The 19862-nt window shown below is 45.6% G+C and overlaps 1 protein-coding gene across 1 annotated transcript; it reads right to left on the reverse strand.

Moving 5' to 3' along the window:
* Nucleotides 1-12920: 12920 nt before the first annotated feature.
* Nucleotides 12921-19125, reverse strand: DYNLL2 (dynein light chain LC8-type 2). Its single transcript, XM_077836679.1, has 3 exons — nt 18987-19125; nt 15440-15578; nt 12921-13344 (listed from the first exon to the last, which is right to left on the reverse strand). The coding sequence occupies exons 2-3, from the start codon at nt 15569-15571 to the stop codon at nt 13207-13209; spliced, it is 270 nt and encodes an 89-aa protein (XP_077692805.1). The 5' UTR covers nt 15572-15578; nt 18987-19125; the 3' UTR covers nt 12921-13206.
* Nucleotides 19126-19862: the final 737 nt, after the last annotated feature.

The following is a 19862-nucleotide window of genomic DNA, read 5'->3' on the forward strand; positions in this document are numbered from 1 at the left end:
TTGATTTCCAAGATCTGAAATTCTGCCTGAGGTTATTGCCCACACAAAAGGTATTATCAGTGAAATGTGGCAGTTTTCAGCCATTACCACTTAAATTACTGTGAGCTACTAGCATTCAGAGAGTATGTTCAGATGGCTACAGAACATATAGAAATTCGCTGAGGATTAACACCAAACATGATCTAATCCCTAGCAAAAGCAGAAGTGAAATCATCGTTCATATGCATAATTCATGTCCATAATTTTATCTTTGCTATGTATTCTCCAAGGATGTAAGATAGAAAGTGCTTTTCTTCCCTTCTTGCCCTTCGCAGAGCCATAGCTGCAAATCACTGGAGATGGCAAGAGATACTAGCTTTGCTGAATTTCTAAATAAATGCTAAACTTGTCTGAATTTCTAGCCTACATACTGGCAAGTTACACAGATTGAACATACACACACATTTGAATATACACACTGTCACGGAGTCCCTGGGCAATGCTCTGGAACTGCTCCCTATGAAGCCAGGCAGGACTCTAGTGAAGTCTCCTCTCTGTGAGCAGACTGTCTTCAGGGCAAACAGCTCACACAACTTTCACCTTCCTGGGTCTGACCTCTGAGCATTCAGCATCCTCTGCCCCTCCATGCACTTCCCACAGCGAGGCCGCCCAGATGGGGTCCTGGGGAAGCCAGAGGGTCCTGCACCCCAACTTCGCAGTCAGACGTGACTCTTAGCCAGCCAGTAAAACAGAGGTATATTAGATGACAGGAACATGGTCTAAAACAGAGCTTGTAGGTACAGAGAACAGCACCCCTCAGCCGGGTCCATTTTGGTGGGGCAGTGAGCCAGACAACCACGTCTGCACTTCACTCCTCCACTTCACTCCTGGTCCCCAGCCAGCCCCAACTGACTCACCGTCCAGCCCCTCCTCCTCTGGGCTTTGTCCCTTTCCCGGGCCAGGAGGTCACCTGATTCCTTTGTTCTCCAGCCCTTTAGCTCTCACCTTGCAGGGGGGAAGGGAATTGTAGCATTTTAATTACTTTCATTGCGAACCCTGGCTTCTGACTGTATCTGCATGGAAAACTGTAACAGTTTGCACTTGTAAACATTAAAAAATGTTAAACAATAATGGCAATTAAAGATAATTATAGTTATTCTGAAATAAGGATTCAAGTTAGATTCCAAGAAGACAGCCGAGAAAAAAATGGAATTGCCCTGTTTATCATACAAACTGCAGGCTGCTTTTTGTTTGCTGAGAGATCAGCCAGATTTAATTGTTTAATGATTTGCTATAAATTATTGTATGTAATATAATATCTTAAGATGACCCAGGCTGTTCTTGCCTCGCATATGTGTCACTTCTGCTGAAGTACAATCAGAACCATGAAAACAATGGCTCAGCTTTGAGCATCTGTTGAGTCAAAAAATATTTTCTCCTTTCATGCTAATTATTGTTTACAAAAATGCATGTGGCCTTTCAAACTCTCTTGCGCTGCCTTCCTGCCGGCGTGCTCTGGCCCTGCGGTGGAAGAAATCATCCCTAGAGGTTGAATGAAACCTTCAGTTCCTGTGATGCATCTATCTTGGCCTCCCTCTTAAAATGTCCAATTCTGGGGGTAGTTTTGCAATGTGAAAACCTGTGGCTCTAGATGGGCTACAATCTTCTCTTCCCTTCCAGTGTGTGTGAGACCACTGCCATTCTCCTGTGATTTACTGGTGCAAATGGAGATAAGTCAGAACTCATAATCTATTTTCTACCTTAGGCTATGTCTTCACTGCAAAGTTAACTCAAGTTATCTATGCTAGAGTTAACTCTGCTCGAGTTAGCCTAGCTCAAGCGAGAGCAGCCATGCTGTGAAATAACTCTCAAGCTGCACAGAGCAGTTGTGTTAGCGGCAGCTTATTCCTCCAGACCGGCCAGCCAAACCAAGTGAAGGGTGTGCGTGGATGGGACTTAATTTAGGGGACATACTCGAGCAAACTCAGCAGTGAAGACAAGCACTATGGGTACGTCTTCACTCAATTCAGCCTCTTACTCAGGTATTGAGCCCTGACCCCCTGTATCCCTTGTGACACTCTGTACCCCATGTTCACCACTTGTATATGGTTATGAATTATTTTGTACAAAGTATGCCTTGTGAGGTATCATTTGAAAACTCATAATAAGCTGAATATGCTTATCCTGTGAAATGCATGTAACAAGGCTGTATGTAAAATTATGAGATTTCGCTGTATGATTGCTACTGAAATATGTTGTAGCTCTGGGTAACGTCCACAAACCAGGTTTCAGAGTAACAGCCGTGTTAGTCTGTATTCGCAAAAAGAAAAGGAGTACTTGTGGCACCTTAGAGACTAACCAATTTATTTGAGCATGAGCTTTCGTGAGCTACAGCTCACTTCATCAGATACATACCGTGGAAACTGCAGTTTCTCGGAGATAAAGACACATTAGCATGCCAGCAAGGTACTAAAGGGCCATTACCTGTTTAATTGGCTATCAAGCAGCAGGGGAGAAGGTATAAACAAGACATTTACATTTCCTTCCAGAGACGGTTCAAATCTCACTGTTTGTCTATATCACGGTGAGGGGGAGGTAATCCTCAAAGAGAGGAAGAGCATATAAAAATAAGTGACAGTTACCTTCACATCGCCCCTCTCTTTCTCCCTTCTCATGACATCAATGAATACCTGAAGAACACTGAACTGGTGGAGGGGTCCCTGGCTGAAAGGAAATCCACTGCCGAAACTGTTACAGCTTATGGTGAGAGAGACATTTTTCTTTTTAGTTTATTTAGGTATTAGCTTGCCGTTTTACCTTTTTCTTTTGAAACCAATTCTGATTTTTATGCCTTATCACTTGTAATCACTTAAAATCTATCTTTCTCTAGTTAATAAACTTGTTTTATCTCAATCCGTGTGTTTGGATTGAAATGTTGGGGAATCGCTACTTTGGATGACAGTGCATAATCGTTAACCAGTGTTGGAATGACAGGCTTCCTATGAGTTTACACTGTCCAGGAGAATACTGAGCAGTGCAAGATGCACATTCTGGGGAACAAGGCTGGGACTGCGGATATACAGGTGTCGTCCTGTAAGTAATTTATGCATGGCGATCTTACAGCTCTCAATACTGTGTTGATGGGAGCAAGTTACCTGCTGGAGGCTGTGTGTGAGCAGGTCAGGTGTGGCTGTTCTGGCAGCAAAGCAGTGTAAGAGGTAGCCCAGGCTAGAGAATTAAGAAGTACTGCTGTTCAGTAGTCCAAATTGTACCCTGGGGAATGTCACACCCCTCTCCTATCCACACACAAAATCTCACCCAAGTTTGGTGCTGTTTTCAGCCTGGGTTAGCGGGTCTGTCCTCGTCTTATAGACTAAAATCGATGGAGCTTTCACTCAGGCTGGTAACCCACCCACTTTGCAATGAGGATGCAGGCTAAATCACTGATAATCCTCCTGCGTCTTCCCACAATTCCCCCCATGCACTCAGAGGAAGAGACAAGTTCTCCCACAAATTACTGGGAAGGAATCCTAGAGCATTCAGGTCACTATAGCTCAAAGAATCGCCCCCAGAAGCCATTGTGATACACATCGGGGGACTGCAGCACCAGCAAGGACCCAGTATGGCAAGATAGGTAGGACTTTGCAATGTAGCTGCTCACACCCAGGTGCCAATCACCAGAGTTAACGTCGCAGTGAGGATATCACAAATGGCCAGACTTTTATCGGTCCTCAGCTCCTTTCTCACCAGCAGTGTGGCCTTCCACATTGGATGCATCAGGGCTAGCTGGCTGGGTAACAGAACAGACCTGTGGTGTTCTGCCTAGCTGGGCATGATATTAAGCATTCCGTTTATTAAAAAGTGTAATCAAATGTTTAACATCATGCCAAGTGCAAAACATCTGTTTAACATGAGATTTCCACTCCTCAGCTCCAGTTTATGGAGTAACATGTTAAATCTCTGTTTAGTGAACATCATCTTGAAACATCCAACGTTGCCAGCTAAACTATTTCCATTTATATTATCACGGCTTGGCATAAATCTGCTTAACCTTGATATTTAGTTGTAAAGAGCCAGGGTTTGCAATTTAATTTAGTTTTGACTTTGCAGCGTCTTTTTATTGGTAGGATACTTTCGTGGGTGGCTGGCAGGGACCAGTGATTACTCCCTGTAGTTATTAATGGTGATACCTAGTGGTTTGTCTCACTTTGTACCTTCAAAGTACTTTGCCCAGGTTGGGCCATATTCTGCTCTTTTGAACACCAGCATCAATCCAGAGTCACTTCACTGAAGCCAGCAGAGTTCCTCTTCATTTGTACTAGTATAAATGGGGGCAGAATTTGAAATGCTAAGCAAGGCCTAGTCTACACATGCTTTTCATACCCGTACAACAATTTTGGTTGGGGTAGTGATTTTTTTTATACAAACCCTGAAACTGATACAACCTCCCACACAATGTGGACACAGTTACAGCAGGGAAAAGGTGCAGTATAGGTTATTCCCTTCTCCTACCAATAGCTATACCAGAATAAAGTATAGTTATACCAGTATAACTGTGGGCACACCAAGGAAGTTTTACCATGTTAGATATACCAGCTTAGTTAAAGCAGTACAGCCTTTGTGTGTAGACCTCACAACACCTCAATAAGGTAGCTAAGGACCATTAGCTCCATTTTACAGATGGGGAAATTGAGGCAGTATCGGTCTGGTGAATTGAACATTAGAGTGGAAACAAGGAGGCTTGGGTTCTAATACCAACTTCTCCTGAACTGCAACAGGATTGTAGCAACTCACTCAGCCTCTCTGGGCCTGTTTTGTCTACACAGATTGTTTATCCTTTGGAGCGGGGACTCTTTCTCCCCACATACCACACTAGCACAATGGGGCCCTGAGGCTGGTAGGACTGACAACAATAATAGCAAAGGTTCAGAGGCATTTCCCAGGCTACAAGAGGCGTTGGTGTCAGTGCAAGAATTAGAGCTCAGAAGCTAATCTGGCACAGGCAGATCTAATAACTATTTGTGATGTCTGACTTTGGGTTCCGGGAGTTCTTATCTCCCAGCATTGTGCTCAGCTGTCTAGAAAACACTCCCTATTGTCTATTAGACAAACATCTGTCAGGGGTGGTCTAGATAATACTTAGTCCTCCTGCCATGAGTGCAGGGGACTGGACTAGATGACCTCTCAAGGTCCCTTCCAATCCTACAATTCTACAACAGTAACTGCCTATACAAGACCTGGGAGAGTGGGTTGGAATTTACTTGTATAGATCATAAGAATAAATAGACTGCTTGATTAATGCTTGCAAAGTGCTTTCAGGACTGAAAGCATGGTATAAATGCTGACTGCTATAATTATACAATGCGGCACCAGGAACTGGCTTTAAATGAAGCTGAGGAAGTTCAGGAAGAATGGGAGCTAGGAATTGCCATGGTGAATTCCTTGGATATTTTGATGGGTCATAAACAAGTGTCAGGACACATAGCAACTCTTAGGGAGCTCCTCCCACTCCTGAAATCATTCCATTCAAAGACAAGTGAGAGGGAGGAAAGTTAGAGGCAAAACAAAAGGCCACACACACACATATACATTCCAAAAGGATGCTACAACAGAGCCATTTTTTATACAGTTTGCACTTTGCTTTTCAGTCCTTTCTGAATAGTATGCAAGTGGGAAGAAAAATATGGGGACGTTCCTGTAATGCTGCAGCTTAGGGGGTGAGCTGGGGCTCAGGGCCGAGCAGGTGATATAGGAAGGCAGGTGAGCTGTAATCTGGATAGCTGAGGAGCAGCTGTAAATCTGCCACTGTGACTTGCCTCCATTGGAGGCAAGAAAGGAACTGGAAGGATGCTGCTGCATCTGGTGCTGGTGCGGGGAGGGGAAGAAGTAAGGAGCGTAGCAGCTGCACCCAGAGATAAAGTTTTCTTGAGGCTGTTGGGAAGCAGGGGCTGACGTGTAACCAGGTCAGTGGGGTTACAATGCATATTATAAGGAGGTCTATGATGGACCAAGAAATAGGAGCTGGGGAAATGCTCAAATCTGTTGAGAGCCTCCTCCGATTAGCCCCACGTTACCAAAACTGCTTCAAACTTGCCACCTGGACCTGGGATCTAGGCTTTTTGCCCAACAAGGGAGACTCTTGGGACACACGCTAGGGTTCAGCTCCTGCTGGGCAAGCTGCTGCTTAGCATGTGAACCTAGGAAGCCTGAAGCTGAAATCCATGTCCTGAGCAAGAGCTCTGTTGGTGCCCCACGGGCATCCCTTGCAGTGCTCATGGGCTCGGGACAGCAGGTTGCACTAATTTGTTTTAGCTGCAAATACACAGCATGGGGGCTCTTTTCCATTGTCCCCTTTGCGAGGTGGGGAAGCAAAACACAGGCACTGTCTGCACAAATGCACAAGCCTCAGTTATCCAAAGCACAGGGAACCAAATCTCTTTGTTACCGTGTTCAGTACATAGCCCGTATTTTCAGTGCACTCTGCACAGCTCCTGAGCTCTGCAGCAGCATGGCTAACAGCCTTCAAGAGGTCACACAACTCTCTATAACCAGGAGTCCAGGCCATGCTCACCTGTCTCAAGGTTTCCATGGCAGCAGGATAACCAGATAACGTAGAGCTACATGAACCTGGCAACCAAAACACAGAGGAAAATGTAGCTTACATCCTGGGCTTCACTGATCTTGACATTGACCCTCTCCAATGAGTATATCTGTATGCTGGAAGCCAGCTGAATGGTAAAAACATGCCTTGGCAAAGCTTCCCCCTAACCCCAAAAATGGCTCAGCTTCCTGGTGGGTGACCACATATGTCAACATATTTCTGGTGATGAGCCCCTTTAAGAAGCTGACAGCCTAAATGAGACAGTCATATAAAAGGTCATATTCTTACAGATAGAGGTATGGCCTAGCTGCCTGAAAGCCAGACTGGCTCCCTGAGACTCCTGGATCCTAGTCCAAGTACTGACACCAAGTCCCTCTGGGGTCATCAGCAAGTTACTCCTGTCTCTCACTTTCCCCACCTGTAAAGTGGGAATAATAATAGTACCAGCTGCACAGGAGGTTATGAGATTTAGTTTGTAAAGTGCTCTGAAGTGTGGAGGTGCTATGTAAGTTTGAAGTCTAATTACTGTAAGCTCCATAGGTGAGCCCTTAAGCATGTAGGCCCAGATCGCCAATGGTATTTAGGCACTGAATTCCCAAAAAATTACATCCAGTTGTAACCAATGGGAGTTAGGTGCCTACATACCTTTGAGGATTTGATAACTCACTGGACATGGTGATGACCACCCTCGCACCACACACATGGCCCTGCTCATGTAAAATAGCAAGAGGAGTTTTAGGAAGTCACTAAAGGAGAATCTCCACCCCAGCCACAAGGAGGTGAGCAACATGAGAGATGGATATAGGGTGACCAGACAGCAAGAGTGAAAAATCGGGGTGGGGGGTAATAGGAGCCTATATAAGAAAAAGACCCAAAAATCGGGACTGTCCCTATAAAATCGGGACATCTGGTCATCCAACATGGATATAAAATTGTCCGTTGAGCATAAGAGCAGGCCAAATCCAAGCCCATTCGTGTAACAGGGAGCTGCTCCACTGGCTTCCATGGGACTGTACCTGCTGCCATCTGCGCTGTACAGGGCTGCAAGGTGTGCACAGAATAGGGAAGTGACTCCTGCAGGTAAACATGAGCCTAGAGCTGTGTTACCATGAAACTGAGTGCTAAAGGAAGCCAAATCCATTAAAAAAAAGGCACTGTGGATCCTATCCATGGTAACTCAGACACTGTGGTGACAAGGGCCATAAAGAAGACAGATTTCAAGAGACAATCTAGGGTGTATTTCTGTTCTTAGGATGAAAACGGACATTTTTCCCCTTGTAGGGTAACATGGGTTAGTGCTGGTGAAATGTACAAACTAGACCGTCCCAGTCTGAAGCCCCTAGACACCAAGACAGGCAGAGCACGGGCAGAGTGCGCAGACGCCTGCCTCCTAATCTGGAAAGAACATCTTCACAGGTGATGAGTGGGTCGTTAGCTAGCCCTGCTTATTGCATCCTTAGCCTCTCTCCGCTTCTAATTACCCCATGGATAGCGTTCTGCTTAACAATGGACTGAGACCTCCCACTTTCATACTGACCATGGCACAATCATCAGATGGGCAGGACATCTGAGGTCACTAACGAGCTAGGCTGGCTTCAAACCAGTGACCTGGTGATAAACAATTATGTGTCTCATTTGTAGTGACTTACTGTTCATCCTCAGCTAGACACTGCCCGAAGGGGAGAACCACTCTGAATTTTGTTTAATGTAGATTGTTCTGTCAACTCCTGGAAAATGGAGATAATGATATTTTCCTCACTCTGAGATCTATGGACTATATCTACCATCTAGACATTATTACTCAACTTGAGTAAAGGTATCAGAATCTGGTCCTAAATACATAAAACAAAAACTGTAACATCCAAGTAAACAGGGAGGGATGCAACATTGATATCAGTACACAGCAGGTCAGGCTCCCAAAAGATTTGCAAAGCGAAGATAGAGAAATATGCTTTCCACTCCCCTACTTCCCCCAAAAATGTTATTAACTTGTCCCCGTCCCCCCATCACCCTCCATAAATGTTCTTTGTTTACAAAGGTAACACACCCAGATATGAGTTCTCTTCCCCTATACGTGAGACTGACCAGGACTGGTGCCAGTAGTTTATCGATAGTATTACATATGTTCCAGCAAAGAACAACTTTGTTATGAAAAGGAGAAGCAGTCGTGCTTCTGGGGCTAGCCTGTGATATTGAATAGCACCCTGCACCATGAGTCAACGGGACACCTGAGTACAGCACTGCTTAGTGCAAGGGTAGTGTAATTGGACCCTTCATTATAATCCTCTGGCCCTTATGACCCTGAATGTTAAGGGACTTCAATATTAGCCATCACTGAGTGGGAAAATCTGCTCAGCTCTATGACTGACCATGGGTATTTCTGCCCTTTTCTTCTCTTCTTTCCCATTCTTCTGTTCCTTTCTTTTTCCCCTTCCCTATATCGCTTCTCCTTTGAATCTCTCCCCCTGCAACAAGTGCCTGTTCCCCACTCCATCTGGGGAATTAATCAATCAGCACTGAAATAATTAACATTAAGGGCCAGATTGCCAAAGGTGCAGAGCACCCAAATTCTAGTTGAAATCAACCAGAGCAGCAGGTACTCAGCACTGACAAAAAGTCAGAGCTTGAAAGTGTGATCAGGAAGCTATAAAGTTGACATCTCAGGGAGGTAATGGGATCACACCTGCCCCTGGGGAAAATCACTGCTTAAGTTTAGAGGCCCACTACATTTCTGAAAGTTCTTTGAAAGCGTAAGAACTAGAGTTAAAGTGAAAGCTGAAAGTGAGCAGGATCAGAACCTGTCATGGATGTCACATAACCACATAAAGTGGGCTGGGTGGTTGAACCAGGTTTTCTTCATTACTTTCACTACCTCCTCCAATGAAGGCCTGGGACAAAGTCCTTTAAATCAATAGGACTCTTTCCTTTGCTATTTAATAATACGTGCAAGTGGGGAACCCCTGAGTTTGATGTGAAGTAGGTTTAGATAAATCCACTTTCTCCCCCAAATTAATTTTTTAAAGGAGTCAATATAGCTGGTAAAGTCTCCTGATTTCCAAGAGGAAGATTGTTGAGCTAAATACTGTGTGGGGATTTTAAAAAAAAAAAATCAATTACTGGTCATTTTTTATGTTTTGTAGATTAATGTCTAACCCTGGAGGTTTTCCTTTCCTGGCAGATTTGGACAGCACGCAACTGCTCGTTCAAGTGACTTTCATAGGTCAGATAAGAGTAGCACAGAGGCTGGGAGCACTTGCTTTGTCTGTGAGTCTCCCCCTTCCCCAAAGTCACAGGAGTAAAGCCCAGTGCAGAGTTAGTTTGGAAATGAAGACATGGAAATGCTCCAGAGAAAGCACTGTCTTGCACTACCCAGTATTACTAAACCTCCCAGCAGCCCTGACAGCCTAAATATTCTCCTGCTTTTGGAACTGAGGGGTAAATGGTTTACCTTAAAGTTATGGTGGAAGTTTGTGATGGGGCAGGCTCTCGAACACAGATTCACATGGCTGCACTTCCCTGCACAGGACCATCCTTCCACCTGGGAAGGGTTATTTAGGCCATTCCAAGATGAGCAGTACATGTTGAAGGGAGAGAGAATCGCTTCTCCCTGCCTCAAGTGAGCATCCCACCTTGTGAGAGGCAAGATTGATTGCTGGTGTGTAAATCCTTCAGCATAAGGAGCAGTCACACCCTTGCATTAGTCAAGATTCCCCTCTGTGCATTTAGAGCTGTTCCACACTAGTTTGGGAAGGGGTGAACTTTAACACTGAAGTCTACAGACTACTGGTGCTCCATAGAGGACTACTTCTTATTTCCAGGGCGTAAGATCAGTAGTTTCTTATGTAAGAAGGTAATGTTAAGTGCCACAAGCATGCTGTGTGACCTCCAATGGGATGGGGGGGGGGGGGGCAGGGGTTGCACATGAGACCTTGAAGATGGATCCCCCACAGCAAGAGGGCCAGAAGCTCCAGGATAGAATCATGCAGATAGAAGTGTAAGGCTTAAGAGCCCTACTTTAAAAGCAACTTCATATTCTTACCTATTTTCCCCCTGTTCCACCCCCTAATGTGGATTTTTTTTTTTTTTTTTTTTTAAAAGCCAATTCCTCCAGGCAACCACTGATTTTAAGTTACAAGACAGCTCATTCAATCTTTAAATTCAGAAGAACACCACATCTCATTACTTGGATTACCTTTTTGGACAGACCCTATTTATCTAACAAGCAAATCCAAGAAGGAGCCAGGAGTAGTTTGGAAGCGTTAATGCTCCAAAAAGGCTTGATCAGTTGTAGTAGCTAATGAAAGCTTTAGTTGCTACATCAAAGTAGTCTGCAGCAAAGCAGTTTAGGATTGTTAAGTGATTTTACAGCTAGCATGTCTGGAATACGAATGACAGCCAGCATCCAGTTAGGACCCTCAGCGTAATGAGGTTATCTCAGGACCAGTCAAGTGACACACTGGAAGAGGGTCTAAACTCACTTCAGAGAGCAACATCTTAAGGTCAGTAGCTAATTTGATGAGCTGGAGACTCAACCATGCGAACAGTATTAAGTGTTGCCTGACCTACAGAGTTCAGTAGATATTTGTAACATTTAATGTTAACTGTTTCTCCATTACGTAGCCAATTTAGATTTCCATGCCTTTGGAGCCTTCCACCCTAAGCATTCTGTAGTTCAATCTGCTAAGTATGGAAGTGTTGTTTTTACTTTGCAAGTCTGGTATGAAAAAGAAACTAGAAGCTTTTTAAATGTGTCAATTCACCTTTAATGTTTGAAAAATAAAAAGATATTTGAGCAATTGCAGTTATGAAGGGAACATCTCTTGCTCCACAGAAGAGTGTGAACAGGTTCACATCAGACTCATGCTGGAAAAACAAACAAACATTCTCCTTTTTAGATCAAAAGTGGAGTTCTGTATAGACAAAAGTCGCCAAAGTGCCCTGGTTAGTCCAAGGCATCTCACCCCCAGATTGGAAGTTTTCTGTCAACGTGAAATAAATTAAGACACCACATCCTGTCTAGTTACAACATGGTTCTATCAATATTACAAAGTTAGGTATACTTTGGATTTTGCAGTCTACAGACACAAGGACTTTTACTTCAGGAAGAAGTCAGCCTGGGTCATTAAGTCATTTCACAATTAATAGCTACACTTTCTCCCTTCTCCCAATACAGCAAACAAAAAGCAGTGGCATGTTACTTTCAACAATCAACTTGGTTCATCTCGAGAGTTAGGAGTCACCTTGCACTAGAACAGAATTCACTCCATTCTAGAAATTTTGCCCATATTAACCACCAATCAATAGGCTCTTACTGCAAACACCAGGTTTTGCAGAAGCCACCACAGGTGTTTTGTTGTTTGTTTGGGTTTTTTTTTTTTTTGGGGGTGGGGGGGGGGGAAGAGACTGACACCACCCTAGGATGATCCAGAAGAACCTTCTTGCAGTTTGAACTAGAAGACAACACCGCTGACCCTACTGGAGACAACGACCTTCTGTCTTCTGAGAATATATTCAGAAGTTTCCCCTCACAAAACAGCTTCTGCTAAGAGAGGAGAGAGATTTGGAACACAGAAGCTATTCCTGAAGGATTTTCCACTGTAGCTGATGGAGACAACAGTGGCCATCTCCAAGTCTTCCAGATGACTAGGTTACTTTAGGGAAAGACCTGAGTTAAGACAGTGTTGTCTTGATAAAAACATGCCCGATCAAGTCTCAGATTCTAGTGTCAATCACTACATTTAAAATTTTCTAGTCCATTTTGGAACAGAGGCCAGTTGGCCTAAGAGAGTTAGTCTCAGTGGCAGCAACTAAGATCTGGATCACCCCATCACCAAGCAGCCAAGGCCAGGAGATCCTTCCTCCTACAAAAAAACCCCAAATAATAATTTAGGGGGAACATTTAAGTTTCAGACTAGATTAAGTTGCTGTGAGTTTGGCTGATCCATGTAGGCTGATCTGAGGGCAGTGGTGTGGGCATTTTCTACAGAAAACATCAAGGCCCAGTTGTATGATTTGCCATGCAGTCCCAAGACAGGATATACTTTTTTGAATGAAAACCTTGTTAAAAAGCCTCCCTGCTAACTTACATGGGCATTATAAGGCCTTTCTCCCCACCAACAGCTGAGATGGCCAGCGAAGCCAAATTGACACAGCTCCCAAACCCACCCCACAGACTAAAACTGAAAAGGAAAGTTGACGTTCCTCCATCAATACACACACAGACGTTGAGACAGTCTAATAAGAGTATTTACTATGAACGCAATAAGATCTCTTTTTGGGCTGCTGAACAAAAAAAGTGTGTTCCCCGCCTTACCCAAGAAAAGGTTACCACTGGGGGAGCTGTTTGTGGAACAGTTTTATTTCTTCCCACTGAAAGGCCATTGTTTAAGCATTTACAGTTTTCCCTAGTGCAATACAACCAAAAAAAAAAAAAACCAAAACAAAACCAAAAAGCAGTAACAAAAAATGCTGCCTTCTTCCCAGGCAACTACACAGAAGTAGATTTTACTGCAACATATACACATTAAATATAGTATACAGTCCATGCAGCGGCACAGCCATGTTAAAGGGAATCTTGGCTTCAGCCATCAGTGCATTACAGTCCAAATTTCACTGGCTCCGACTTCCTATCCAGACTTGAACAGAAGAATTGCAACCTGACCCAAGTAAAAATAGATGAAGTGCTTTGTCTCATGTGTTACATAGCTGCCAAAATTTCTGCCAACAATGCAGTGCCAGGTAGGGTTGTATTTCTTGTCAAATTCCTAAGAGGGAGAGAGAGTACAGTAGTTAAGACCAAGAAAGCCCACACCAGGACAGTCTGAAATATACATTCCTAACCAGTTACTGTTAGATACAAATGCAATGGAAATCTGAAGACACACAGGTGGATGCAAGCTTCTACTGCATTACTGACGTGCTAATTAGCAGGCGACAAAAGCGCCGTACTGGAGTGTGGAAGAGTTCCTATGCCAGGTACTTATTGGAGTGATTTATACACAAGCTCCAGGCCATAACTGCAGATTTTAAAAGTCCCCTTGGCACAGTGGTATTCAAGCCACATGCATAGGCCAGTTGTTCCACAGAACTGTTTAAACCCTCCCATTCCAAGCTGACTCACAGAAACAGTATTTTGGAATGCTTGTTCCAGTAAGCCACTGGAGTATGCATCCGATGAAGTGAGCTGTAGCTCACGAAAGCTTATGCTCAAATAAATTGGTTAGTCTCTGAGGTGCCACAAGTACTCCTTTTCTTTTTGCGAATACAGACTAACACGGCTGCTACTCTGAAACCTGGATCTTAAAGGTCACTTGAAAAAGGAAAAAAAAGGCAGGCTTCAGGCATTCTTCATAAAGCAGCAGAAGAGTTTGTGAGAAGACTTTCTAATGTAAACAAGCAGAATAATTCACACATTGTCTGCCTTGGGAAGACTTCAGCAAAGCCGAACGCTGAACAAGTGAAGTAGTGTTTCATTGGGATAAACAATTTAAATAATTTAGCAATTGAGAGGGAAGGGTTTCTGGTAAGGATTGAGAGCTCTCATCCCTTCAGTTAAGACGGATGTCCCATGACCCAGTCTTCAGGCAAAACTAGGGAAATATCATATTTTGGAGGTGGGGGGGGGCAGGAAGAGGGTAAAAGAGTGAGAAAGCTTCAGACTATACACCAGAAGGCAGCAAGGCACCAACAACAAAGACAGCTGAAGTCCTTTGCGAGTAAGCTTTCTTCCATTTCATGTGCAGTAACGCATTTCCTTTATATTAGCAAAGGAAGCAAATACGCAACAAGCCATTTTCTTTCCTGAGCTTTAGTTGTCTTAAGTTTTATTCCATTCCCTTGTTGCACTGTCCCAAGAGCCTTCTGGATTAGTCACTTTTTTAACCTGGAAAGGCCAGATTTTAAGAAAATATAAAAGATATGCTCAACTCGTTAAGACCATGGAATTTCAAATTGAATTAGAGTTGAACAGAGTTAAGTAGTTTCAGGTCCCACATTGGGTCCCAAACCCCCTGGCCTACTTTTGGCTTTATAATAATATTTTCCTCTGTTTCCCTCCCCTCAAGTGCTCTCTCCCTTGTTGCTGTGTGAAGGGTCTACACAAACAGGGGAAACCAACTATGGCACAAGATGCCATCAAATGCATAAGGTCAACAAACTGAAAGATACTTTGATTAGTCAGTTCCTCTAATCTTCAGGGGTTCCTCAGATAAATCCAGGTAAAGAGTTCAGACAGACATGAGATGTTTAAGTTGCATCATCTCCGCAGGCCAGCTCCATTCACCTCAATTAGAGCTGGTGCTCAGAACTTTCAAAAACTCAGTGTTAAGAATATGTCAATAGGTAGAGAAGCCTGGGGCGGGGGGGGGGGAGAGAGAGAAAGAGGGTGAAAGTGGAAGTTTACTTAGCCTAGAAATGCTATGCAGAAGCAAGTAAGTTTCACTTGACTAGATGAGTTGGGTTTTGTTTGTTTTAACTACAGTAGCCACACAGAGTTTAAATCAAGTCACACCTTCCAAAGATTCAGAAGATTGCAGAGAGATAGCAACAATATGGTAAGTCGCTACTTAAGGTAAATAGCAACCAAGTCCTTTTAGCTTGGCTAGCCAGAAAGAATGGTCCATTGGTTAAGGTGCTAGCTGAGAACTTGGAAAACCTGAGTTCAAGTCTCTCTCTGCCTCAGACTGCCTGTGTGATTGGACCCAATCATAGAATCAGACTCAGCTGCCATCTGAGAAACAGGGATAACAGCACTGTCCTATCTCAGAAGGGTATTGTGAGGCACTCTGGTACTATGGGGATGACTTTGATAGTCAACATGTCCCAACGAACCTATGCCATTTTATAGCAGCTACATAATACCTTCTTTATATAGGCTGCAATGTCTTTCTCGATGTTGTACTTCTCCATTGCCTGCGTAGCACAGTCTACAGCATCCTGCTGCATGTCCTCAGACATGTCTGCATTCTTGATCACAGCCTTTCTGTCAGACATTGTGAACCTAAGGAAGAACATGAAGTATTAAGATGTGCCCATAGGATTCTGCTACAGTTCTTTCATGCATTAGAATACAGTGTCTACATGATGTAAAACAGTTCTGGATACAGCGTTCTGTATTTATATTACAGGATACACCAAACCCATCTTGCCCAGCATCTGGTACTAGGCACACTACACAGTATATCCTAGGATATACTATTAGGTTGTGGAACGCTGTAATACATGAAGCTACTGAGAGATTAGACTAGAGACAGCCAAGTATCACCACTTGTACATACATTTTTAGCTTTAAAAACCATAAATCCTATGCAGAGATCTTCTACTCCTTTAAGTTACAGGAACAGCAGTCCTGCAAATCAATAAGCAATGGCTAAAACCACATTTCCTTACAGGTATAGCCAATGGAGTGGAGCAGTAATATGGATCTACCAACAGCAGCCCCCAGACTATGTTTGTCTCCACATTGATTATAGGTCAATGCATTCAATGGATATAGTAGCAGAAACCTTTAGTATTTCACTCAAGTGTGTACACATTCCCTTTAAATGTAAGGTTAAGGGTCATACGTTCCAGCTGTTCTTGCTAGTTCAGACCAGAACGCAGCAGTTTCAGATCTAGTTTACCTCCCTGTGTCATGGATTCCCTTTTGCACTTTGCTCAGCTTAACCAATGAAACCTAAACAGTTTTGCTTGTGTCTCATGCACTGCACAACACTGCAATATTGGGATGTTAGGGTTGACGGTTCTGCTGTGGAACAATGCTTCCATCCAAGACAAGAGAGCCTACCTGGGACCTTTTAAGAGCCTGAACTGTGGCATGCTGGAAAGAGGTAACACACCCTGTCACTCTGCTAAAACTAGTTAGGGAGTTCTAGGCTAGCCAGTGATAAGCCACCCATATGTAGTTCTCAGATCCCCTGCTAAGGGCACAGCCACTAGTTGTATATGCAATTTAATGTTTCAGTCCTTACTCGGCCAAAACACCCACTAAAAACAAACTTGTGAATTTTGCCTGAGCTAAGAGTGGACCTGCGTTGATTAGTACTTTTGATGTATGACCCATTTTAACTAGCACATGGGCTACATACAGCCACTTTGAACTCAGGTCTCCATTGTTATTTTGGTGGAACAACTGGAGAATCAGGCATGATATTGGACCAGTTTAGAGCCTTCATTTGAAGGACTACACAAGTGAAGGGCAGCTGTCTAGATGGTGCCCACAGCTGCTGGTTATCATATTTTGCTTTACCATAGGATCACCACAAAAAAGTTACTTACGTTTTAAGGATGTAGCCTTTTTACGGTGGAGAATGTGTCAAATTAGGTTTGCAGAGCTCCATTAAGTTTACAGTGCCATAACAAGGCTTAGTAAATCTTGAGCTATATTACTAGCACTATATGTTTGGAGGTAGGAAACCCATACGTGTTTAACTCCATTAAGGAGGCAGTCTGCTACAATGATTGTTTCCTAGAGCAGTCCCAGAAAAACTGAAGGAGTAGCTTTGTTATAGCAACTAAAAGGAGCCTGCTATCCAGAGAGAGGACGAAAGAAAGAATCTAGTTACATAACAGCCCTATGACAACAATGCTTCCATTCTTTATTCTGCCTGCAGTTGAAGACTCCTAGTGCTCTAATTTATAGATTTTTAGATACCATGTATAATTGAGCATTGCTATTAACACGCACTAATAGCATTAAAGGAATAGGATGGGAATTCATCTAGAATGCCAGGAAAGAGCACATGCATTTGTAAGAGTTTTTAGGAAACCAGTCACAGGTGCCTTCCACCCCCCACCCTCCCAGATGATTGGGATTTAAAAATCACTGTTTAGCAGGAGGGGGTAGATTTGGAGCCTCAAGTATGTCAACAACCACAAAGGAAAGCCCTAGAGAGACAGCCAAGCACCCAGGACAAGCCACATGTGGCTGCTTCAAGAGTCAATTCAGAGGCATCTGTAATTACAGGACTGTCAGTGAGAGACCTGCAGAAAGGGTCCTCCTTCCTGGTTCTTATTTAGAATGGGAATTCCTGGAAGCAGGGACAAGCCTGCCAAGCACTAGTCCTGCAACAACTGAAAACAACTTCCTTCTGCTAAGTATGTAGATGTCTCCTCTCCTTTCCTCACCCGCCCCTTTTTGAGCCATACTCGCCCCTCTCCTGGCTACAACATCCTTTTCATGATAGCAGCTGAGCGAGGATGCTGCAGACACTGTTGTCTGGAAAGGGGAGGGTGGAAGCGTGAACAGGTTAGGGAGCAGCACGCAGAGCCACAGCACCAGAGGCCAAACATCATTCTCCTTGGCATTGCCAAGCACAAGTACTCCACCTGCAGATCAGAACAGCAGCTCCTCCCCTAGCCACAGGGCTGGGCCTTAACAATACCACGACACCCCTCATCCTCCTAGAAAGGGCCAGAGACAGCTCACTCCCTACCCAAGGAGGCTTGGCTGCTGTTGCATTTTCCAGGGGGAGAAGCCACCAACACAGGCCTCAAGAGAGGCTGGCCCAGGCAGAAACTGACACTTAAACTCATGGGGAGAAGCTGATCCCTGAAATAATGCCACAGAACAGGTAGAACATTTGCCCTTTTCTATAAGGGAGGGAGCCTTCCTCTTTACCCCTGAAATAGAGACCAGAGCCACCTCCTACTAGCACAGGACTGGTCCCCACACCACCCTAGTGCGTTTCCTCCAGCGGCAGCCCCGCCACTGTTAAGCTGTCCCAGGGGAGGAGGTTTCCATGCAGTCCCCAGCAGCCCAAGGCTCGCGGAGGTCTGGAGGGGGGAGAAGAGGCGTGACCTTCACTTTCCGAGCCCCCAGGGGAAGCGTCTAGAGCTCGGCTCACGAAGATGACCTTGCCTTCGGAGAACGCGGATACTCGGCCTGGACAGGGCAGGCCAGATGATGCAGCCCCGGCTGAAAGCCACGGGGTGGGGGCTGCATGGGAGACCCATCCATGCCCCGATGGAAACGGAGTCATCGGAGCAGCAAAGCCGCCTCCGGCTGCGAGAAGGGGCTGAGCAGAGGGGTCACCCAGAGGCTGCAGCAGGAGGAAGGGGGAGTGGGAGGAGACGGAGGGGGTGGGGAAATCTGAGCAGCTCCAAGGAAGGGGGCAGCTCCCAGGGGCAGGGCGGCCAGGTGAAAGCGAGGGGGGGCGGGGTGCAGCCGCCAGCTGGAGCCGTGTGGGGGCTGGAGAGAGGTGCAGCCACCCCCCGGATTGCAGCCCACTCGCTTCCCACCCCCACCGCCGCCAGGAGTTGCAGCCCCGGGGCGGGGGGAGAGAATTGCAGCCCGGGAGGGGGCGCCCCCTGCCCTGCTCGTGAATGCACCAGGCCAAAAAAAAAAAAAACAAAAAACCCAAATCAAAAACACGCCCCCCCCCCCCCGCGCCGGGCGCGCTCGGCTCACCTGCCCCGCGGGAGTCACCGGCAAACGGACCCGAAGCGCCTCCGCCGCGCACTGGCTCTGGCACCGGCTTCCCCCCGCTGCGCTGCCGCCCTGTGCCCCGCTCAGCCCGGCGCTCGCTCGCTCTCCGCCCGGCCGCCTCCCCCGCGCTGAAATAGCCGCCCCGCCCCTTGCAGGGGCTCCGCCAGCCGCCCTCGCCATTGGCTGCGGCGCGGCCTCGGCCCACCGCGACCAGCGTTCTCCCCTCGCCCGTCTCTGCCTACATCTTGTTTCATCCCACAATGCCGCGAGCAGGCTGCGGAGCGCGTCTGGCTCACGAGGTGGAGGGGGTGGAGAGCGAGCGGCGGGGGGGGGAGTAAATAAGACTCAGGGACTGGGGTGGCCTGGACCTGCGGGACCTTCCTGCAAAAGACCTGGTTCCCTGTGGGAGCCTCGTGCATTTTTTTTTGGGGGGGGGGGGTGCAATCAACAGATTTACTGCTCGTTCTGGGGCCTGATGGTGCTCCGGCCCCAATGCAGTGTAAACCCCCTGGACCGAAGTGGAGTCACTCTGGATCATAACCGGCCAAGTGGCCTAAGCTTAGGTCAGATTCAACCTCGCCTGCATTCTACACGCCAGCTAGGATGACTCCCCCCCTCCCCCCCGTGTCACATTGGTTGCTGACAAGTATTGACATCAGAAAGTGAGGGCGATGGCCATTGTTATTTGCACTAAAGTAATGGACCCAACATCCATTTTGGTTTCCTGCACTGTTCATTTTTTTGTGAGTGCCTCGTTTTGGGTCTTTGTCGCACACAGTCCCCGTATTTGGACTTTAGATTGCTCTGGATTTACACCTCTGTGACCAGGAGCAAAATCTAAGCGCTTGTCCTGAAGGC

Source organism: Eretmochelys imbricata, chromosome 17, assembly GCF_965152235.1.
Source record: "Eretmochelys imbricata isolate rEreImb1 chromosome 17, rEreImb1.hap1, whole genome shotgun sequence".
NCBI classification, from domain to species: Eukaryota; Metazoa; Chordata; order Testudines; family Cheloniidae; genus Eretmochelys; species Eretmochelys imbricata.

Coding starts and splice junctions, on each gene's coding strand:
- DYNLL2 (XM_077836679.1), bottom strand. CDS start 15,571: ATGTCTGACAGAAAGGCTGTGATCAAGAATGCAGACATGTCTGAGGAC. Junction 13,345..15,439: donor TTGCAGCCTATATAAAGAAG/GTATTATGTAGC, acceptor TCTCCCTCTTAG/GAATTTGACAAGAAATACAA.